We start from the raw sequence: 24,859 nt of genomic DNA on the forward strand, positions 1-24,859 counted from the left end.
GATCGGGGACACTTTAGAAGACTCTCGATTATGATCAATGATTTTACCTTCCAGATTTCAAAATTTAGGTTTCCAAGATTGGACACAGGAAAATCAAATGAGAGTGGCTCAAATAAGAACAATTATTTTAAGGATTATTTTAAGGAATACAATTATTTTAAGGAATCCAAATGAATGAATAGTAGGGGATATCACAGATCTAAGGAAAACCCTGGTGATTTCCCAACTATCCTATTGTTTGGCTTTATGTCTTTGAAATAATATTATTCAATGTTTAATCCTGTAATTTATTTTTAGAATTTAGGACTTACATTCGCACGATATCTGATCGTGCAAAGGACCTAAAAAAATATGGAAGATTTACACCGTACCGTACAGTAACCTCAGAATCCTAAAAGTGTTAGGATTTATAATTGCACAACAGAGTTATGCAAAAACCTAAAGATAAGCTGAGGATTTATGTTGTGCTAAGCAAACCACCTTGAAGTTCTATAGCTTGTTATTTAAACTAAGGAAAAAATTTAGTTGACGTGAACTTGTTTTGATATTGCAGATCCATTTCGAAGTTGCTTTTCTGTGTGTCCTCGTCGTGCTGCCCATGGTGTTCGCTCCAAGCTCCCCGTCGTAGCACATTCAGATTCGATGTTAATTTTAAAGGGTACATGCAATTGTTTAGTTAACGATCTGCTGCCGGGTACCTCCTATGAAACCAACTACTGACCTCATATTCTAAGGTATAGTTTGTAAAAGAATCAATAGCAGGTAGAAGTATAGTAACAAAATTTTAAGAAATGAACTAGCATGAATTTCATTAACAAAAGAAATACCACTTAGAAAACTCAAGAAAGAGTGACAAATGACCCATGACGAAAGAAAACTCAAAAAAATCAGCAAATGACTTACGACTAAAATCTTGAAGCAAAAACAGTAAACGGTAACTCAAGGAAAGTCACTGAAAAACACGGGAAGATCCCGGAAAAAGACCACGAGTGCTTTATCAAAAATTCTAATAAAATCCCACGAAAAATCTAAAGAAAGAAAACCGCAAGCACTCGGGTCGGTCTAGGCTCAGATATTATATATTTGTACTCGAGTGACGTCGAAAGCTACTATCGGTCACTCGGATGTATAGAGCCCGCCACTCAACTAGAAGGGTGTTCTACTAAACCTAACTTAGGAGGATACTCCTTAACCCGGTACTGGTATTTAAAATTCATATTTTAGCATGCACATGGATTTCACGCATACAAAAAGAAGTTGTATCAATTTTGTAGTAAAAATATTTTTTATAAATATTTTATTTGTTCTTATCAAGTCTGTTTTTATCAGTTTTAAAAATTATGATTGTCCACGAGTCGATCACGCCGTCGGGTGTAGGACCGCCAACACCTGACAATCTAAGAAAGCACTCGTCCCCTGCTAATATTGTATCGGTGAATGATACTATCATCTTACAGTTTATCAGGTCTCAGAATTGGGTCTTGATGTCGTAGGATGAAATATCATTTCGCTTTACCATAGGCATGCCTTTGTCATCACCGCCCTAAGCCCCAAAAACAAAACTGATCTACTTGCTACCTTGCTTGATAGTTTCATATATAGCAACACTGAAAACCAAACTAAAAAGCAAGGAAAAAAAATAAAAATGGGGATGTGAGAGAGGAGGAATTGATCCACCCAAAAGATTGAAAAGACGAATGGTGAAACCCTCAAAACTTGTAATGAAAAGATCTGAAAAGGAGGGCCCAAGGTCTTTGAATCAATCCAAGAAGGATATCATTTTCTCAAATTTTATAAATGGATCAACCCAAAAAAGGTATCCCTTCCAAATCTTGTTTTGAATAGGTCGAAACGGGCTCGAATCAATGTGACAATTGTATACACGGCTCTACCATCACTTACATAATCACACGCCCAAGTCTGAACTCAAATATGACATTTATGTTATTCAAACCTTAATGTCAAACTTCCAAAAAAAACTCTTTCGTGAATGACAATTTTATGAGCTTTCAAATTCTTCATGAATCCGATTCGTATCAACTTTATGCTTCCTCAAAATGAAGTTGTAAGAGTATTTCATATTTCACAAAATAAAAAAAAATAATCCATAGAGAGCAACATTCTAAACTTCCAAAAATCATGTCAATATCAAAACCATTCAATTCCAACCCTCATTAAAATCTTCTCACATTAGATAAGTGCAACACCGATTTAAAGAATATATAAGTGCTCATGGCCAGGGCAAATCAAGAGGGCAATGAGCCCGAATAAAACGTCAACAGGCTCATGGGTAGGGATAAGAAAGAAGACAGGAGCTCACGGGTAAGACTAAGAAAAGACACAACCAAAACCACATAACAAGTCCACGAGTAGAGACCAGAAAAAGCACAACCTCAATATAAGCTCACGAGTAGATGCAGCAAGGGAAAGCCACCACATATATTGTTATTATGCTCTTTTGATATACATAAGAGAGTGAATGGACAAGCTCTTGTAAATCATCCGAAGTGAAACCATTTTCATTAAATAAGACATGATAGCGAGTTAGTCTGCTTATATCAAGCATTCCCACATAGAAACACATATTGAAATCATAATTTTTTTTTATTTTTTTTTGTGGGATGACAAACTTGGTTATCAACAATAATCCCAGGAGGAACGTTATCCAAAGAATCTCCAACCAAACCGAGCCCAACAAGAAGGGCAAACAACATAACAACTCAGGCAAACCGAGCCCAGCAAGAAGGACAAACAACATAACAACTTAGGCAAACCGAGCCCAGCAAGAAGGATAAAACAGAGAGCCGTAAAAGGTAAACCGAGCCCAGCAGGAAAGGGCAACAGAAAAAAAAAAAAACATGACAAACAAACCGGGCCTAGCAGGAGGGGCAACATAAATAACCATAACAGGTACACCCGAGCCCAATCAAAAGGGCAAAATAAATAACCATAACAGGTAAACCCGAGTCCAACAGAGAGGGGAAAACCAAATGGAGTTTCAGGCAAAAAAAAAATGAGTCCAACAAATGGAACAAAATAAAAAAAAAACAATTTCAGCTCAACTAAACCCAACAAAAGATAGCCAACAGCAGATAAACTTTTGAGCCAAAATGAGTCCAATACATGGGGAAGAAAGAAAAACAGCACTTCCAGCTAAAATTCAACCAAAACCGAGCCACCAAATGGGGAAAACAGAGCAAAATTTTTAGCTAACGTTTAATCCCAAAAAAGGCCAAAACTGAGCCCACCAAATGGGTCAAAACAGGGCAGAATTTCCAGCATTGCATTTATTTGGACAGGAATAACAAAAAAGCATCAATATTTCATTTTCAGCATGAATTCTAGATGAGCAAATATCATTTCAGAGTTCATGACTGTGGCTTCCCAAATATTTCGAGCAGAAAAGAAACGCAAGCAATCCTTTCCCCTAAAATTACTCTTCTTCCCCTTCCTTAAACAATAAATTGTTTGAGCAAGGAGAAAAGAAAGAAAGCTACAACTTTCAATATACATGTATAGAAATGATAGAAGCGTAAGAAGAAGATTTGCATGTGACAATGGATCAAAACATGCTTTCCCTAAACTGTTATTTCAACTAAACAACATAGAACTTCTAAATCAGATCCGATAAAAGTATTAAAGGCTCAATACTTGATAGCAATGTCATTACAAAATAGCTGTTAAGACAAAACAAAGCCTCATGTATGCACTCCCTATTTTAACATCTCCAATATGTGTCGAGCAGGGAAACAAAATAGAGAAGAGAAGGAAGAAGTACCTTGCTTGAGATTTCCTAAAAGAAAACAACAAAAAAAAAGACTACCAAGCTTCCAAACACCCAACACACAAGGACCTAGCCGAGAAGGAATTTCGACGGAGCTTTCTTCTCCTAAAAGCCTCGAACAACAACTAGCGAAAACCCAGCCTTCCGAAAACCTCAGCCTTCCTTTCTCTCAGAAAATTTTCAACAACCCAGAAAAGTACCCCTTTTATAGGCAAAAATGAGAGGTGGACAACCATATTTACTACAACTTTGTGGTCGAATCAAACGACGGGGAAGGAATCGTCACAATAAAAAAGGAGAAGATAATGCCTCGAGAAGGAGAAGGGTCGGCCAATCCAGCTCCTGCGATTGGAGAGCCGAAAGGTCGAGCGACCACGCAAGGAAAGAGAAGAGTCGAGAGAAGGGAGGCGGCCGCGTGGATCGTCCAAGGGAGCTAGGGCACGCAGAGAGAGCGAGCCAAACACCTAATCGAGCTGCGGGGGTCAAATGAAGGTTAAGTGTGCGGGAAATGGGGTAAATAGGGTTTAGGATTAAAATTAATATTATAAGTAATAATATAAATATAAAAGTATTTAATATTTTAAAAATAAAAATTTGATTTGTACCTTTTATGTGTCATAGCATAACAAAATGAATGTTCTTTTTAGGTAATTCTGACGTTTCGGACGCGTTGGCGCAGTCCATTTTATCATCGGAGGTCGTCCAGAGAAGTTCGCATTTTCACCCATCCTTTAAGCTCAATTCTAGTCCGATCTTGTGCAACTTAGTGAATTTTATGCATGCTGTGTGTGTGTGTGATGATAAAGTCCTAAAGAGGTTTTTCTAGGGCTTGAGATCCTATTGGGAACTTCTTCTTGAGTCTCCACATGATAGTCCTTAACCACTCGACCATACGACGATGGTTTTGAGATAATCAATGCGGGACATTACAAGAGAAATAGAAAGTGGCTGAAATTTCTAAGTGGATGGATTCCAATACTAGTCCTCTAAGATAGTCAATAGGAATCTTAGATCCTAAGATCCTAAGAAAAAGAGTAATGACCTCAAAATGAGGTCAACATAGCTATACTCTTGTCGCAGAGTAAGCAGAGAACATTGCGGTCCATAGTAACATTGCGGTCCATAGTCAACGAGCTCACATTTTTTGAAAATTTAAAACCACAAAGCACATACCCTTAGACACAATGTTAATAAGAAAAGAATAATATAAATACACAAATAAAATTTTATAAAGTTATGAGGTCTCAGAGCACAAAGTATAAACTAACGAATTATATGTTACTATAAGAAGATAATAGACCTTAAACAATTAGGTTCATGGTGGTCGTTCAACCGCATCTGCTTGCATCTCTCACATAAGCATATCACTACAAAGGTCATAAAAAAAAATCCAAAAGTCAATTGATTGAAAAGTAAAAGGATTCTTGGTTTTCTTTAAACCAAGTAATACCGAACTTGTATGTCTCACAAAAAACATATCACCAAAAAAACGATCCATAAAAACCCCAACAATCATTTGACTGAAAAATAAGGTCTTTTTAGTTAAGTTTAAACAATATAATATCAAGCTCATGTATATCACAAAAACAATCACTACAAAGGTCGTCTAGAGAACTCCTAAGGTCATTTATGACATCATAGACCTCAAAACAAAAAAAAAACATGCAAGAAAAAAAATATTAAACCCACAATTGCCCAGAGGCCATTCATGTGGGAGAAGAAAGAAAAGTAATTTGCACCGAATCGAAATTCCACTTGAACATCATTGCATATAGCATCATTACAATAAGCAATAGTTGCTTTTTCAACCCTATACATAGATAAAGAACATGTAGATCACAAAATCCTTTCACCCATTAACCATTGCTTTTGTAATTTGCTCTCACAACTCCATCAACCCCCCAACACCTTCCCATCTTGTGTATACAAGTCATGCAAATCAAATTCAGCTAGGAATGACCTAGGCGATATTTGCATGCCTCGGCGGGGATATGTGATTGGTCCTCATCTGCATTATTGACATCAATATCACTACGTGAAGAATGTCAACGAATATAGTTGTGGTGAGTCGTCGTAGTGACTGGAATCTTTACTTGTTTGTTGAATGGATAGGTAGGCATATCACGTAAAATAATTTATTTTTTTTGAGACTCCAAATGCTCTTTCAATAACACCATATAAAAATGAGTCTCTTGTTATATATATTTTTTCTGTCTCAAGCTATGTTGTTAGCTCTTTTGAAATCCAGAATATAATTTTTTGTATCAAGGAATAATTTGAGATATCCTTTTTATAATCGATATCCAACATCAACCAAATAATATTTTCTTATTGTAAATTTATTCATTAGTATTGTGATATGATAAATATTTTATTTATTCATCTGCAAGCATATCTGAGGGAGGCTTCGAAAAGTTATATTTGTGAGTTCGTGGGACATATTTGAATATACAATTGTCATGGGCGCTTTCTTTCCATCTGAGCATCACAAAATTGAAGCACAAAAATAAAATCACATACATCCATAATATTTTGTTTTGGTGACCTACAACGTCTAATATATGCAATCTTTTCACTTTGGATATGGGTATATCCATATGTGTTCCAGCAATTGCTCCAATACAATCATAGCTCATTTATGTTAGATATTAGGGTTAATACTCTTAAGTGAATTTTGATACATATGCAGACAAAAATCTACCTTGAAATATGATGTATAATGTTGGTCACGTGAAATCTCTATGGGGATGTTTTCGAATGTTGGGTCTTCAGGTTTCTTATAATTCCTGAGGATAATCTGGTAAGAGCATCCTATCCAACCTAAAAATATCTGTTAATTATTTTTTCTAGGTGTTGCAATCGTTCCATTGCTTCTCTTATAGACTTATTTTGTGACAAAAATAGGGAGGGTTATAGCTAACATCTCTCATGAAGTCATTCTAGATGAGTAATGGAGTTCATGATTTCTGTGCAGTTCCTCTAATAGATTAATAAATATGGGTTGTAGCATACGAAATATGCTAAATCTTATAAGGTGACTTACAAGCAACTCCCTAACCCACTTGCTGCTTATGTATGTGGATGTTATGCAAAGAGAGCGAGCAAATATATGAGTAGTAATACTCATACATTAAACATATTGTAGTTGCAATTTTTCTTTTTTGTCTTTCTCTATCCATGCAATTCATTTTTTATGCAACTAACACATATAAATAACATGGAATTAGCAAGTGATACATTAAACAAAAACGATGACATCGAATATTCTAAAACCAATGAAATATGTCCAACAATGAAAAAAATCTAACAAAAGGAAAATATCAAAAAATAATGTCCACCAAGTAGCATAAATAATGTCCTTATAGTAGTCTAACATAATAATGTACAAATAATTAAATACAATTCAGGCACCCCAATTGTTGTGGAAATAACGTAAATAGTTAACTCTACGGTCAGGTGTCGTCGACATAAAGAACTCTCTCCTAGCTTGGTATTCTAGCAACTTTATAGAAATGTCCTCATAAATTTTTTGAGTTTCCTCCAGAATTCTCATAACTTGTTGAATTGAAGTTGCATGTGATGTGCTAGGTTTGTTGGTGTATGAAACTACTAGTTGTGAAATTTGATTTCTATTGAAAATCATACAAATTTTTTTCTTTTTCTCAACTCCTGGACGTTTTGAACTACCACTAGATCCCCTTCATTTAGGTTGAGATTGGACCTTTCATTGGAGTTAGCAGTTTGGTCGGCATCTACATGCTCAATTCGGTCGACAAGACCTCTCTCGCTTGGTGCCCATGTTTGATCACCCATGACCACAGCTTCACCTGAAATACGATCCAACTTTTCTTCAAACTCAAAGCCAATGCAACATAACTTAAACTTTTTGGCAGTTAGAACGACCTACACATTAATTCATAATTGATGTAATTGAAATTGACATAAGAAAAGTCGAAGTCGTTTCATGTGTTCTCACCTCCAATCTCTTGACCCACTATTTTTCTGAAGCATCGATGATCCGCTTTATCAGATCCCAACCCAAGCACATGGATGCCGTTGTAACTCTTTCCATATTTTCCAGTTTTTTTTAGTTGATCACACTTATTTTTTCAATTGCATTAATCATATTTTTTTCTTGTGTTTTACTTGAATTTTTTTATAATATTCTCTCATCCTTTGTTAAAATAGGTGTTTGACTTATTTCTCAATTCAACCTCCTTAAGATAGAGATTATAAAATATTAGCTTAACATTTTTATCCCACATGAAAGACGAAACGATTTCTTTTGTCTTATCCATCACGTCTACTAGCATGAAAAGAATTAAGTAACATAAATTTATGATAGACGATAAAAATTTATCTCATGAAAAAAAAAAGTACCATGCCACCAACAAAACTACCACATAATTACAACCACTACCACACCACCAACAAACAACCACATAATTACTACCACCTCCACACCACCACTACCCTCACACCCAACACACACACCACCCCCACACCTCACCACTACCCCCACACACACAACCAAAGCACCAACAAAACCCCACCGCCATACATACCACCATCAAACCACCACCACCACCACACAAATACCACCACCATAGATACCACAAATTTATTATCAACACCAACACAAGCACCACCACATCATCTCAACCACCCACTACTAGCACAACCAACACACCAATAACAATCAATATATCATCACAACCACCACATCATTACAACCACTACCATCACAACCAACACACTAATAACAATCAATACATCATCACAACCACCACATCATCAATAACAAACATAACAACCCATCAAACACGGCGACCGCAAATCATCAATAGCGACCACCCCTTCTTAAGATGCGACATTAGTAAACAAAGAGATGCACTTATTTTCTTGAATTCCACATATCCTTGCATGCCACTAGCCCTCGTATGACCCTGCGGTCACCAGTCCAAGTTGAACCAAAACCGCAAGGCCTACAAAAAGAAATGCACTTCATATATGAACCAGAAACTGCGAAGAGCAAAGAGCCAAAGCTACATGGACCCAAATAAATTTCAAATTTCACATAAAAAGGACATGCAATCTGATGTCTTCCACTCCTTATATTCAATTTCTCCATAGTGCAAAGCACTAAACCGCAAAACAACAAGCCAGAAAATACAGTGACAAAAGAAACACAAAGTCCAAAGAGCCAAAACAACAAATACCTATATATTTCCAAACTTCACAATAAAATTAATATATAATTTAGTGTTTTCCCATCCCTATGTTCTAAATTTCTTTATAGACCAAAGCCCTAAACAACAAAAAACCAAGCTATAGACGGCTACAACAAACCACATATTCCTCGGAAAATAAGATTGCGATGGAAGAATTATAGAAACCATTTCTCCATATAACAAAGCCACAAACCTCAAAGATCAGGTCATAAACAACAACCGCAAACCGCAAAGGGGAAATAACATAAGGGCAAAGAGAGAGGTAAGAAGATACCAGAGGACAACAGAGAGAAAGGAAAATATAGGTGGTTATCTGCGGTCTCTCACGACGAGAGAAGAGGAGCCGCTAGGGCAGAGACGCGAGAGAGGAGAAAGTGGAGCGGGTCAAAGACCGAACCTCTAAGGCAGACACGAATGTGAGGAGGAGGGCAACCCTGCAAAACATAAGAAATAAAACATGGGTTGCGGGGTCGAGCCCGCGACCGAGTTTTAAGAAAGTTTTCCAATGACTCTGCCGCACAGCATGAAACAAACGTCAAAATATGCATTTTCCCACTACGTCGCAACATTTATGCTTCCCCAAACACGGGCTTATTTGAGTGATAGACCTAACTTTGAGGGAGTTGTAAATTTCAAGCTAAATTTGGCAAATAAGCTTTGATCTAATGTGCCTTTCAATTTAAGGAAGTAATAGGATTATTAGTGAATTATTTAAATTTGTGTAGGATATTTTTAATTGTAAGGAATTTATTTACTAGATATCTTCTTAGCCAGCAATGATCTTCAATGACCTAATGATAATAATTATTTTCTTATTGTCGGGAAAGGAGTATATGACATAAATTTGCGTGAAAAATAGTCATATGGTATGTGGCTTTTGAATCTATGATCTAGAAGCTAGAAGTGACATCTTTGAGATTCTAAAAGAATGAGAAGAGGTGAAAATGAAATAAAACAAGTACTTATTGTTGGAGTCTTTTCTACTGATACCAACAAAAATTTCAACTTATATATTTACTTTTTGTGAAACTCAATGGGTGAATTTTTAATATAAGATTTGATGCATTTCAACACTTCTAATCACCTTCCTCGAATTCACTCCCTGAAATTCATAAGAGTTGAGTTATATATTTTATATCATGAGTAAGCTTACTGGTTGAAATTAAATGACAATCCAACTTTGAAACATATAAAATAAAAGACAGATTAATATCCCGGGAAAGTTTTACATATTCTTTTTAGTAATTTTTGAGTGTGATTCATCTATAAGTCTGACTGATTTAGATGTAGAAGCCTCATGATACTTGACTAGAGCATTGATATTTTAGACATATGATTAGAAGCTCCTGAATCTATGATCCAAAGTCTAAATATCTCATTGCTGGCAAGTTGAGAGAAGTATAGCATGCTATTCTGAATTACCGTTAAAGAGATTTTTCAGTATTTCAAGCTGTTCCTCGGTGAATTGGCCAGTCGAAACTTCAGATGTGCTAGCAGCATTAATCTTGTTCTCTTGATCTTTCCTTTCATGTCCAAGTTTCTAATTTGCAGGCTTTCCATAGAATTTTCTTCCCTTTAAAGCTCCAAAAATAATTTTCAAATCTGTGGTTCATCCCCTCTGTCTGGATATCTGTGGTGGGTATACTGCTGAACAAAATCTACTAACCGAACTACTCTATTTCTCTTTCCAGAAGAGCTCAAAATTTTCTTATCTTTGACTAGTTGAACCTCCCTCTATAGGGGCTTCTCAGGAGATATCTGAAAATTTTTAAATTTTCTTATCTTAAGTTGCCCTGTGTCTAATATCGACTCCTCAAACTTATGGCCTTTTCGGATATCCAATGTCACTCTTGTTGATGCTCCTTTGAATGTCTGCAAAAAATGTAGTTTGAGGCACCATAACCTCATACAAAATGCCCATTACCTCAGATTCACCATCTTTTAGAGCAGCTACTGTCAACTCAGTTGAAATTTTTCTTGGGTTCAACTGGAATTGATGGCGTTTCTTCCTCACTGGTTTGGCAGCTGATACTCCTCTTTTGTGTGATCACTCTATTTCGTGGTATCATTGTGCATTTCTCCAACTTCTCCCCAATGGGTGAAAGTGATCACTCTTTTGATTGTGTAATCCGACTCATTGTGCCCAAACCCATAACACCTGAAGCGTTGGGACAGATTTAGAGATGTGGCTTGGTTCCACATGTTCTCCACTCTGAATCAGCTTTTCCTCTGACGGAGTTAGCTTGAATGTTCTCCTGGGTGTATCTGGTTGTAAGTTCTTGATGTTGAACTGTTCCTGAAAAATGTGGTCGCCCGGTGATGTTGTCTTTCTACTTCAGAAGTTAGAGTTTAAACATTCTGTCTGTAATAAGCTGGTAGGAATTGGTGTTGCATCTCCCGCTTCATCTTGGACTTGGGAGTAATCTTATCTCTTCCCTCATGCTGTCGTATGGACTTCAAATTCTCGTCCCATTCTCACCTTTGACTTTTCAGATCACAGTCGAGGATAATCCTCCATTTGGTTCCATCAATCATCTTTGCAATTCTCTGCTAGATACTACAGAGCTCTCGTTGTATCTACTCCTGGGTAGACTCGGACACATATCTCCTTGGTGACATGGTTAGGGTTTAGGTTGGGAGGTGAAAGAAGGTATATGAGACTAATTAATGGTGCGGGAAAATTAATTTGGGGTTGCTGATTGAAAATTAACAAGGAGAAATTAGATTTAGGTTTAAAATTTGGCTATGGTGTGGGACTAGGAAATTTTTTTTTTTGGTGGTGGTGGTTTGGGTAGTGGAGATGCTAGGAAACCCTAGGATAGGACTAGGATCAGGCTAATTTTAATTCCAAATGATATTAGAGTTAACCCAAACCATAGCCAATTGACAAATATTATTATCGAATTCAGAAGTTACAACGACGACTCCTTAACATAAAACAATACGAACATGCAAATGACAAGTGACAATGAAGACTTTGTAAAAATAAGAAAGAAAACAACACAAAACACATAAACGCTCTCTATGGGAGAGCGGCAGATTTAGAGGAATAGGAAGGGAGTTGTGGCAGTGCTGGAAGGTGGCTGATAACAGGTGACTGCGATGTTGGAGGGAGCAACAGGTGGTCGGTGGTCTGTCTGATAGATGCAGGAGGAAGGATGGCCTGTCGGTAGGAAGTTGGAAAAAGGTCGGTCCGCTGGAAGGTGTCAGAGACGGTCAGCGGTCACATGAAGGGCGTTGGTGAAGTTGCGGTAGTCTGGACAGCTGCTGGAAGAGGTTTCGGTGGAATGGACAGCATTCAGAAGGCTTTGCAAAGGACTGGACAACAGTCAGAAGGTCTTGAGATGGACTAGACTGCGGCTGGAAAAGCTTACAGTGGACTTGATAGCAGTCGGAAGATCTTGCGGTGAACTCGACAACAGCTGTAAGAGCTTGTGGTAAGCTGGACAATAGCAGGAAGGGATGGAACGGGCGGAGATAATCACCACCTTGGACGAGTTACTGCTGGAGCATCTTTTTGATGTCGGATAAAACCCTCGGAGGGGATAAATGCCTTAGGGGCAGCAAATTGAAATAAAAAAACAATTAGGAACTAAACCCTAAGCAAACAATCAACATGTATATTCATATGTAATAGGTATTAGTAGTTATAATAGGATGCATTAGAATAGGAAGACATAGAAACAAGAAAGGAAGAGAAATAGGAAAGGAAGAGAGGCAACTAATTTGGAAAGGGGGACAAGTCCTCTGGGCCGGTTTGATGTACTGTAGCAGCTATAGTATCGTGTCCACGTTAAGCTCCCGTGTCACAATCTTATCATATATATCTAACCTAAATATGGAAAGGAAACAATTCTGAAATAAACATAAATGGGAAGATAATAAAAACTAATCAATGAGTTTCCCACCACCAAAAATTGTCTCCTATTAATCCATCCTTCATCTCTCCTGGGATGGTCGGCTTGGGCTAATCATGGAAAGGAGGTCTATCCCCCTAGATTTCCACACAAGTTTTTAAACAAGGGTTAAATGTGTGAAAGAAAGAGTCATTCTTTGTCATATGATATAAGTCTCCAAGTCTATAATCCAGTAGTGCGGATTTTCACTTTGGGCATTAAAGGCATTTAAAACCACACTTTTTTGGGCAACACACTGTTGTTGATTTTTTGTGCTGAAGTATTTGGTTCGAGTTGAATGACCACAAATTGGGGAATGTCTCTTGGATGTTATTATTGTTCACGGATCTTGATTCACTGCAGGTGTGGCTTTAGGGGAGTAGCTTCTTTCCAAGGTCATTTCACGTTTAATCATCATTATGGTAAACCAGGCGAAGAAAAAACTGATAGTAATTAAAAATGTTGGAGAAAGTTAGAGAAGGATGACTCTGCTACCATGTTAAAAAATATAGGAGAAGAATATTACTTTTTTCCTTCTTTCACTAGACAGAACGGGTACAAATTTTATAGGAGGTACAAAAGGTCTAAGATAGAAAGTAAAATAGAAGAGGGAAAAAAGCCATAATTGGCGAAAAACAGAAAAGAAATCAAACATGGTACATTGCATTAAATTATAAATAAGAATTCAATACTTAATTTGATTCTAAATCAAGGAAACTGGGCAAAAACATCAGTGCATGGTAGTCGGCAGCATGGTAACACAGAAAAAAGGCTACCGGGGGACTGCAACTGACAGAGGAGCAGCTGGCAATGGAGGAGTAGGCAGCATGGCATTTGGTGAAACTTTTGATTTGATTGGTTGGTTGGAATCTCTTAACTGGTTGAGCGAATTCTGGAATTGATAGTGTGATGGCTGTAGTTTTTAAAATTCCTTCCTGATTTTATTAGGTGGTGGCAGTAGTTTTCATCGCTCCAAAATCTGATTTCAGGATTTTCTCAAATGCCAACTTCATATTTTTATAGAAAAAAATCCTTAAACCAGCTAAATGCAGACTGCACGATTGTACATTTTTGGTTTAGTTTAGCTTAGGCTCAATCTATTATTTCCTTACCTTGTAAGAAATAGATTTATGAAATAACATCAACAAAAGAAAAATATAAAAAATGATACTTAATGGTAGCAACTTTGACTAATTATTATAATTACAGGTTTTTTATTTATTTTTATTTTAAGAGCACTATCCAGGCAATATTTTCAAAGGATTCAAGCACGTGGAATCAGGTGCTTGTTTGTCTTGCAAAGCGTGAAAGATGTTTCAAGAATGGAGTGTAGTTTAACACGAAGAGTTATACTTTTAGAACTTTAGGCATCATTTGGGGCCCTTAGTTTCACATCTCTATACATATTTCAATAATTTGTTTTCCTTTCTTGAGGATATATCTCCTTTATTAGTTCTCAGTTCAACATTAAAAAAAAAATTCTTGCATCATCCCTTTGAGGAATAAATGATTTTTTTGCTTGTTTTTTATTGGGCATTCAGATGATTTTTTACTAGGTGAAATTTTCATGAATACACTGTACTGATTTTGATTGTTAGAACAAATTGAATTGGTTATTCATCATTCTAATTTTTCTAGAGATATTAGGATGAAGCAATATTTGTAATGCATCAATACGCATGAAAATGATCTGCCTTCCCATTTTAAATATACAATATTCACTTCTTCATTAGTTTGAGAAATTAATGATTGTTGTTTAATAGTTTTGGATAGAATGGCTAGTTTATTTTGTTTACTGATGAGAATTTCAAGTTGAGATTTTTCTATTATTAATCTTTGTCATTCGTTAGTGTTACATTAGATAATTGAAAGGTGAACTTTCAGTTTGATGTGTCATTTTGTTCCTATTTATTTATCAGGTTCAGAGGCATAAGGAATATAGGCAGAGAATAATGGCGGCTTACCAGGTTTGCCTAAAATGCGTCTTTTTAATTTCTTCTTTAAAATAATCTTTCTAAAACTGTTTTCTCGATACCTGCCATGAAATTTTTTAAATTCGTTTGAACTCCCAGAAACTTGCTGCGTCTGATTTTTATTGGATTATAGCTTTTGATGGAATAATAAAATTTTTTTGTTGATTTCAATTGTTTTTTTATTTCCTTGATCAAATTAAAAGCTTTGCTAAAAATGTATTATGTTGTGAACCCTTTTTTTTTTATTTTTTAAATTCTGAATGTCAGAAATCTTGATTTGAGACCCAGTTTCCATATAGAAGATGCATGGTTTTAGCAACTACTCAATCTTTATTTTTTTATTTATGAATTTATTAAAATAATTCTATATGTAACAACTACTTAGAAGTCTGTATTGGTTTTTCTTTTTATAGATTTAGACTTTAATTAAGGTCTAAAATTACGTTTTTTTAACCCGGATGTCTAAAAATAATATGTAAATGATAAGTGAGAAGCATTTACGGTTTTGGTCTTTTGCATGTTGTCCTAAGATGTTTCTTTTCATTAATGTTGGATTATGCAGAGGGATGAAGAGGACCAGTGTTGTTTAAGAATTGCCTTTTCGTCTTCATTGAATTTTATGAAATATTAGCAGCCAATGCACACCAACCAATATTTTTTTTTGGTGGTTTGTTGCATCATAGGATACAATACTCAAGTAGTTACCTTTGGAATAGTTTGAATATTCTTTCTTAGGTACAATCTTTTATTTATGTACTGCCAATAGTTCAATGGTGTTTTTATAAAATTGATTTCTGCTATAAACTTATGTAGTTCTTAGCAATATATCAACTTCTTTTTCATGACTCATAATTAAACCTAGATAACCTTCTTTTCATTTATCAAAGTTTGATCACCTTCTCATTCCAACTTGCTTTTTCTCCTCATTTCTGCACTTGGTTGTATGGTGACTTCAATTTCCTGACCTTGCTTCAATGAGTGGCTTTGCAACTCACCCTCCTGCATATGCTGGTGAGCAACTATGCCTATTACATGTTTTCATCATTGTTTTGTGCTCGACAGTGCTGGCCAATTGCTAGTCAAGCACACCATTGTAATTGCTAATTTTTGCTTGTTTTTGTCCCCTTTATCTATGCCTCATGACTTTCACCTTTGCTCATGTTCATCCTTTTGTAGGGCTACCGCTCAATTTTTCTACACCTAGGGCGGTTGTTCTAACTTCTTGAAACTACTTTTTTGGCTTATGTGGATTTGTGCTCTTCATCTCAGCTTTATCATCATGTTTGCCCACTTCTTATGACTGTGCATCGTGCTTTGGTTGATATTCCTACCTCTTTTATTTTATCCTTCTCCTTCAATTTGTTACATGGATCTCATCTCCTTGCTCTCCAATGTTAGCTACTCCTAGAATTTTGAATGAACTCACCTCTTGTATTTGCTCCTTACATCTTAGAGGGCCATACTTTTGTTCCAGTGCCAAACATCTCAGTTCTTCTACCGTCATTTATGGCCACCATCTCTTACTGTTGGTGTTTCTCAATCCTTCTTTGATATTACTGGGGAATTAAAGGTTGTTGGTTCTAGTTGGGTTTTACCTACTCTGTTTCTATCGTCTTTTCATCAAGGATCAATTTTTTTTATATGAACATCCCTCCATATTTTAGGGTAAACCAGCTTTTATCTATTCAAATTCTGAGATTTATGAGCTAGCTGCTTCATTGTCATTTTTTTATTGCGGGTAAGTTCTCAGTGATATTATGTGATCATTTTTATTAAGCTGACATTTAGACGGTGAAGAGTTTGGTGGACTTCTTGATTCTCATCATATTCTTATTGGATTTTCAGTTGAAGCATATTACTTCAGATTTTTTTTCGTCCAAGTTACTGTGTGTAGTTATTTGATGTGCATGCTCAAGTATTCTCATCACTTTGACTAATCCGTGGAATCTCTATCACTCTAGATCCTTTTCCTTTGACTTCATTTATACTATTTCAATCAATTTACATTATGTTATCCGGTTCTTATCTTTGGCAAAGCATTATAAATAGATGTTGCCATCGTTTTTTTTTTCCTTTTTTTTTTGGCTTTCTATAGCATGATTCTAATTTAGTATGAGTGCTACTTCACCTCTACTTAAACGGGTTTGGATTAGATCTCCATTTTGTTGATATTAACAAAAGGTTGAATTTGGATGCATCAATTGTATTGCACGTCTTGTTAAAATATTTTGGCAAAAATATTTTAATTACTTCAATGCTCATCCAAAATTAAGAAAATCATATTCTATTAATTCAAATAGTTAGGTTCACAGTCACGACGAGCATACAATTAACTTTATCGCCACTTTTGAGTCTTCTACTTTATACTTGCACACAAATTTGGATTAAACTTCTGATAAATTTATGTCAAAGCCTTCTCCCATTATTGTTTTTGGCCTTGTGGAGGATATTATATCCTCATATGCTTATAAGTGTAATATTTTAGAACATCTAAAGAAGCTAGTCCCTCGTTCTCAATAAACCACCATATTATCGCCTTATGGTGTTGTAGAAGCCGCTCGACTAGTCAGCTGCTCTGTCTGGGCCTCGCTATTAGTGCATGTTTAATACTCAATTTGATAGTTATAACTATCTATTTATAATAGCCATTTTATTTAATTTTTTTAAACTATATATGCATAATAATGTTATTCTTCTATTCAAATATGTAAATCTTATTTAATTAATTAATATTTTATGAATTAAATATTTGTAATCTCTAATACATTAATTTAATCTAAATTTATAACCATTTTTAATTTTTCAATTTCAGGTTTATTTATAGGATAACATTATATTCAAACTAGACAGATATCATCATAGTAAGATTATTATCTTTTCAATTTTATTCAAATTTTAATTAAAACTTTGGTATTTTTAAAATTAATTTCATAACTGAAAATATAAAACTTTGAATCAAAGTAAATTCCCCATTTTTCCATTATAACCTTGCTATTTAAATTTTAGATTTTTATATTGCTCAAATCATAAATTGCAGGGTACAACATATATCATATAATAAAATTTTTAAGTTAAAAATTTCATTATAAAAAATCTAAATATTTTATACCTCAAATATCTGTCTTGTTTTACAGAAATCACCAACGAGGCAACCACCTCTTCTTTTTTATTTAATCTACTCATTCTTCTGTCTTTTTCTATGGAATAGCTCTCATTCAAACTAATCCGAACACATTATTTAGTAATTTAATAACTATATTTAAGATTCGTTGATTTGTAAATGAAAACAAGGTTAAACTTTTACCTTGACTTAGAAGTAGAAGACAAACCCTAACTTCTGATTTCCTTTACTTTGGTTGTACTCAAAAAGGCTTTGTGTCGTTCAATCAACAAAATAACATGAAAATCTGATGTGCTTGTTCTTTGCCAATCTTGGCCTGCCTGCTTTTACAATAACATGATTTTACAATAACATGCTTTTGTTGTACCAGCAAGCCAACCTTGTACTCGCATACTTGCTTGCTAGCTGTGTTCACCCTCTTTTGCTCTCGGTCTCTCTTGCTCTCACCCTAAACCCTAAACTTGAGGCAAAATTAGGAATGATAGGTTATTGAATGATTATATTTGATGGATGGTCTAGAATAGCTACTGCTGAAGTTGATATTGTAAAAAATAGATTTAGGTGATTTGGATATGTGCATCAAATGGTGGAAATTACATTGATAATGGTAGTTGATAAAATTAGTGTAATTGGACTAGGAAGGAGTTTTATGCGGTACTCAACAAGAAAGAGTGAAGATTGAGGATTCGTATGGCTGACCCCAACTTGTTGAGGTATAGCAGATAATGATGAGGATTAAATTTCTGCTGGCAATTCCTGCTCACAACCATATTCAAGGTTCTTGAGCTCTCTTAAAACCATGCTTTCCTTAGACACTACTCGTACTAAAGATATTATTATATTTTTTTACATGACTATGCCAAAATTTTGGAGTGTTGTCCTGTTGTAGCGCTATACTGTGATCACCGCATTAATAGTAATGGAAAGTTTCTTTGCAAGTATGCCGCCCATGCTTTTGAGGCTATTCTCTTAAGAGGACGTTTCTTGATTTTATTTTTTCTTATTTATTTGTTGTTGGCTGTAGTAGACTGTAGTTACATAATTGAAACTTTGAAAATGCTCATATATTGATCATATAATATGTGATTGATTTTAGCTGCTTTGTGTTTAATTGTATTAGTTTGTGAGCCAGCTTATAACAATCACCATTGCCATCTTATGAAAACGCAAGCTTGAGGCTATTTGCAAGCTAATACTTGATACATGCATGCTTTACTGAAAATTTATTTTTTGGTTGTATGTATCTTTTTTCAGCTTGTTAATTTGGTTAGAACCTTAATATAACATAAGTTTTTAGGACGTACAGTCTGTTTTTATTTGCCATGTGATTCCTTTGCTCTGTCGTTTTGTCTAAACGCTGTTATTTTGACTTCATTTTCTGTGTTGTTATGGTCTGAAGTTATTTCTTATGTAATTGTTTCTATTTTTTCCTTTTGTTTTCCAGCCTTTGCATAAGGAATTATACAACTTGCATCCTTCATCGTTTTTTGTTCCATCATTTATTGGAGCAATCAAAGAGAACACGGAAGAGGGCTTCAGAAAGATAATGTCTGAGCCATCATCTGGAGTATATTCATTTGCAATGCTTCAGCCAAGCTTCTGTGAGCTGCTGTTCTGTGAGCTGCTGTTATAGCTGCTGTTATCTGAGGTATAGTTCCCTGATCTGGCAGCATCTTTATCCTTTCCAATTGCAATACCTTGAAATGATTTAGCTGTGCAGGTTCAGAATTTTGAAAAGTGGGTAGCAGCTGTTAAATTTAAGACTATGAGACCTAATACAATGAATAAGTATGGTGCAGTTCTTGATGATTTTGGTTTTGAAGCTATGCTTAACAAGTTAATGGAAGAATTTATATGCCCCATGTCCAGAGGTGATAAGCATCTTATTTTACTGAAATCGATTCATTATCATTGGTAGCATAAAATCTTCAAATTAATAAAAGAGGTTATTTTTTCCTTTTTATTTCTGCAGTTTTCTTTCCAGAAGTTGGTGGATTGACTCTAGACTCGCATCACGGATTTGTTGTTGAGTATGGGAAAGACAAGGATGTTAAGTTAGGTATGATATTTTGAGAATAGCTTTTCAACTTATAGCTTTGTTGATTTCTATTCTCTTCCTTGCATTATCTGGTTATGTACAAGTACCTAGAGATCTTGACTTTGTTAGTGGTTGATAAATATATGACTGATCATATAACCACTTATTCTTTTGCTTTTTAGCCGTGTAGAGAAATACCACCTTCTGTTTCTTTGAAGTGTTACAGGGTTCTTTAAGAGTAAAATATTGTTTCGTACATCTCCCATTAAGTTTTTGTTGACATCAGGGAAATTGTAGAAGATCTGAAATCATCCTACACCTTTGTCACTGAGCTGCATTTGCTGCATATTTTTCTCTTTTTTAATTTGACTAAAGGAAATGAAGTCTATACATGGTTGTGGTGATTGGCACTTTGTAAATTTTCATATTGATGAAATTTTGGCTTTATTTTGCTTATAGATTTCTATGTTATATTGCCTGCATGGAATGCCTGCATGGAAATGAAGTTCACCATTACGTATGATTTTTTTCCACAGGTTGCATCTCTCTCAAACATGATCCAGAAGTGTTCTGGTCCCTTTGCTTGGTTGTTTTACACTATTTTTTTATTCTTTGTAATTCTGATTGATGTACATGTCCTATGGGGAGCTTCATACACGTGCACAAGCAATAGGGATGGCAAAATTTGTATGGTCTAATGGGTTTGTAGGGTAATTTCTAGTTAAGTCGTCTTGCTTTGCATTAATTTCATGCCATATCTTTCAACTTTGTATTTAGTCAAATGAAATTTCATCCTCATTAGTAATATAATGACATATTCTTCTATTCTTATTTAGAGAGCTGTAGATATTTGTAATCCTTTAATGTGTAAATTTACCAATCCTGATTTAGTTGTGTGGAATTTTTTATGATCATTAATCCATAATAAGTGTAAAATATTTTATTGAGCTATTAGGCTAAGTTTAAAGACTTACAAGCAGGATTGATATAAGATTTTCTAGTGTATGTTTATGATATTCCAATTCAAGTCATAATATAGTATCACAGTCAATGGAGATTTATGCACAGAAAAGAAACTAAGAATTTAGTTGATTTATCTAAAATTTAATTACACTTTCATACCAGTTAGGAAAAATAACAAAAAGAGAAGAAGTGAAAACAACTTTAAAAGCAAGTCTTACACTTGTATATGGAAATATCTTTCATGGAAGCTTTCAAGCCTCACGTTTGATTAATGATTTACATCTTAGAGTAGATGTTAAGGGCCTTCATATCCAAAATAAGAATTTTTTTGTCCTAAAATAATTTTACATATCTCAAAACCTTTTTGTTAAGATAGCGACAACATAAAAAAAAAAGATTTAAATAGTGACGGTACTAGATCCTTTAGTTAATCCAGATAAATCATGGGGATGGATGATCATTGCACAATCAAACTTTAGTGAAGTTTCTTAGACTTGTGTTTGAGAGACAAAGAGGGGGCTAGCTATGGCTTTTCATCCAATAAACGATAGAAGGAAAATTGAGGGGAGAATGTGATTCAAGCAAACATATTATTGTTTTCAATAATATCAGCGATGATCCTTGCACAAAACTGACTTTTTTATTTGAGTAAGGGCTTTAACCATGCCTAAAATGCATGTGATTGTTGAGGTGGACTTAATATAAAATAAACAAGCTTAAAACTATCTTGACATGCAATAAATATATGCACAGACAAATGGTTTTGGGATGATATAATCAAAAAAGAGGTATTGACTTATGATAATTTTGTATAAAAATTCTACATGAGTGCTAGTTGGCCAAGGTGCTACAAGGTATACATCTAATAATCAGCAACAAAAAGTTTATTTTGACACACCCACAAGCAATGGCACAACAAGATGATGCCGCATGTACATTTGCTATTTTAGGTGCCAACTTTGTTGTATGTATTGGCACTTGCCTAAATGCATGCAACGTCATTCTTCATTTGATCCTTGATGTGTGTGCCAGTGACTTTCTACACATAATCATGCTTTGCTACGTTCATGATTGGCTATTCATGTAATCAAGTTTTAATCTAATACTTAATTTTAATTCATTTTCTTCACATATAACTACTTTCAAATCAAGTTTCAAACTCTCCAATATAACATCTAACTTAAAAACTGAAAATACATATTTGATGATGATTTTAGTGATTGCTCTATTATAAACACATGCAAACTTATATCTTCTCTTGGAGTGATTGCTGCCTAAATGGCACGCGGACTTGAAACTTTATGTAATAGATATTTTTTCTAATAAACATCTATAATGCGTTGTTTTTATCCTAATCTGGGACATAAGGTAAACATTAAGTAGGAACTAAATCTATAGCATATTGTATACATGTTAGTGATGGTATTTAATTTTGACTTTCATCAATATACAAATCATTAAACTGAAATATTACTGGTTTGGATGAGATTTGTAATTCCAACAGTGTTATTTATTGCTTTTGAACCTACTATACCAAAAATCTTTCCATGTAGATTTTTTTTTTTTCAATTGCTTTTTGACATAAGATGTGCAAGGAAGTTTTTGGTTTATTAGGCACGCATGATTCATTTGTAGATAAGGCGGAATTATATTTAGGTTTAATATGTTTTCTAATAACTCTTCTTCCATTTCTTTTGAACTTATTAGTTTTTTTAATCTAAATGGGATTTAAATTGTTTAGCTGACATATCATCCCTTCTACATCAGTTAACCTAGCAAGTTGATTTGGAACCAAGCGTTTTGTGAATAGGAATTGAATTTTGATCTTACACACTATTTTATAAGGTTGAATTAAGTTTGGATTTATGGTACATTCTATAGTTAATTTTACTGCAACATTCATGCACCTGCCCTTGTCTATGATATGCTTATTTATCTCATCTTTTAAAGTAATTTTGAATTGAAAAAGTTCTTCTCCCTTCATGTTTAGTTTTTAGTTTTTGCAATAATGGATATCATTGCCTTCAGGGATGATCACTCATTTCTTGAAATTTCTTAGGGGTTGTTTGGTTCATCCCTCATTTCTTGAAATTTCTTAGCGGTTGTTTGGTAGTGCCTTTTAATAAGATTTATCATTGGATTTACCAAATACAACCAAATGGTAAAATGCAATTCTGTGGATTTATGAATTTTCGAATTTAGTAGCCCCAATTTTGCCTTGTTTTGGCTTAAATGTGGATTTATTAAGGCTCTGTTTGGTCGGCAGTGTTAGGAATGCGTGCATTCCTAATGCAGTGATTTTACTTCAAACAAAAAAAAAAGCTTCATTTATTTTACAGCGAACCAAACAGCTCCAAAGCATTCACATACAATACTTTACTCTTGCATAACATTCATTTTACACCGCATCACCTTTTCAACAAACCAAACCACCCCCAAATCTAGGGTTTGGGTGGGATTTATAGATTTATGGATTTACTAAATCCTACTTGCAGCCAAACAGCCACGGAATGCATACTGATATCTTCCACATTAGTTTCTTTATCATCATCACTACTAGATTAATATGTTAGTTGTTACTTCGAGATTCATTTACAAAATGATGGCACTTAAACATGCTTTAATGGAAATTTTTGAACTAAATGTACTTGCATTGGGTTTCTTTTTTTATCTTTATTAACTTTGGCATTACTTCCACATATTACGTAGAGCAATTTTTTTGTGCTAAACGTAATGTTTAGATCGTTTCTATCTATGTTCAATCATCTAATTGGAGTTAGATAAGATATAAATTCTGTCCCTTGACTATTTAAATTGGGCAATTTTAGCCTCGGAGTTTATAGAAGTTAGTTCCCCGACTATTGTAATGGGGGGGCCAAAATAGTCCCCATCGGGGACTATTTCAACCCATATTAAAAGATTCTTAGGATTAAATTAACATGTTCATAAACTGTGCGACTAAAACGTCCCCTAACTATTTAAATCAGGCTATTTTAGCCTCAAAGTTTATAGAAGTTAGTTCCTGAATTGTTTTAGTGGGGGCTAAAATAGTCGTCACTGGTGACTATTTCAACCCATATTAAAAGATTATGAGGATTAAATTGATACTTTTATAAACTGTGGAACTATAATGGCTCTGTGCAAAGAGTTTGAGAATCATTTTGACATTTTTCATTCAAGAAAGTCAATCAACAACAACAATAACAACAAAACCTTTATCTTACTAAGGGTCTGTTTGGGGCAGCTGCAGCTTATCCAGCTTCTGCTGATAAGCAGCTTATCCTGATAATCTGCTGATGACCAGCTGATCCGGATAAGTTGTCTGGCTGTTTGGTTAACGCGTCTGGAAAACAGCTGATTGTGAAAAATTGACCCTTTTGCCCCTGGTCTGAATAAGCAGTTTAGCTGTTTGGTTTGTGCGTTTTGTAAACAGCTTATTTGTAAATTTTTTGAGTTGAATGAATAATCTGTGTAGCAGAATGTTATTTTCTCATATGTCTAGAAATGAAATTGCAAAAAAGTTTAATAATATTTATATAACTCAAAAAAGTTGTGATTACATCAAGAAAACATAGTGATATAAAGGAAAGTTCAATACATATTTATGAAACTCTAATATGGATTATAGAAAGACCCAAAAAAAAAAGAAGAAATAACATGTTAAAATTACAAGAAAAAATATGACAATATTGAGTTTGACATGTAAAGTCACATCATGACGAATGTTGCCCGTTTCTGATACCTCTAATCCCCGAGCAAGCGTGTCTTGATGGGGTGCGGTATACACGGAAGAACTCGAACCATATGCGGTGGTCTCCTGTTGTGGTACTCTCGAACTCCTAGTACCTGTGTC

At 34.8% G+C, this 24,859-nt stretch overlaps 1 protein-coding gene across 1 annotated transcript in view; it reads left to right on the forward strand.

The window, feature by feature from the left end:
• LOC110039020 (uncharacterized PKHD-type hydroxylase At1g22950) overlaps window positions 1-24,859 on the forward strand; it is a 66,297-nt gene that overhangs the window by 7,061 nt on the left and 34,377 nt on the right. The window contains exons 3-6 of the mRNA XM_020743960.1: window positions 14,831-14,878; window positions 19,450-19,621; window positions 19,718-19,876; window positions 19,978-20,064. Coding sequence (XP_020599619.1) covers window positions 14,831-14,878; window positions 19,450-19,621; window positions 19,718-19,876; window positions 19,978-20,064 — 466 coding nt within the window. The remainder of the gene's footprint in view (window positions 1-14,830; window positions 14,879-19,449; window positions 19,622-19,717; window positions 19,877-19,977; window positions 20,065-24,859) is intronic.

Source organism: Phalaenopsis equestris, unplaced genomic scaffold (genome assembly GCF_001263595.1).
Source record: "Phalaenopsis equestris unplaced genomic scaffold, ASM126359v1 Scaffold234829, whole genome shotgun sequence".
Classification (NCBI taxonomy): Eukaryota; Viridiplantae; Streptophyta; class Magnoliopsida; order Asparagales; family Orchidaceae; genus Phalaenopsis; species Phalaenopsis equestris.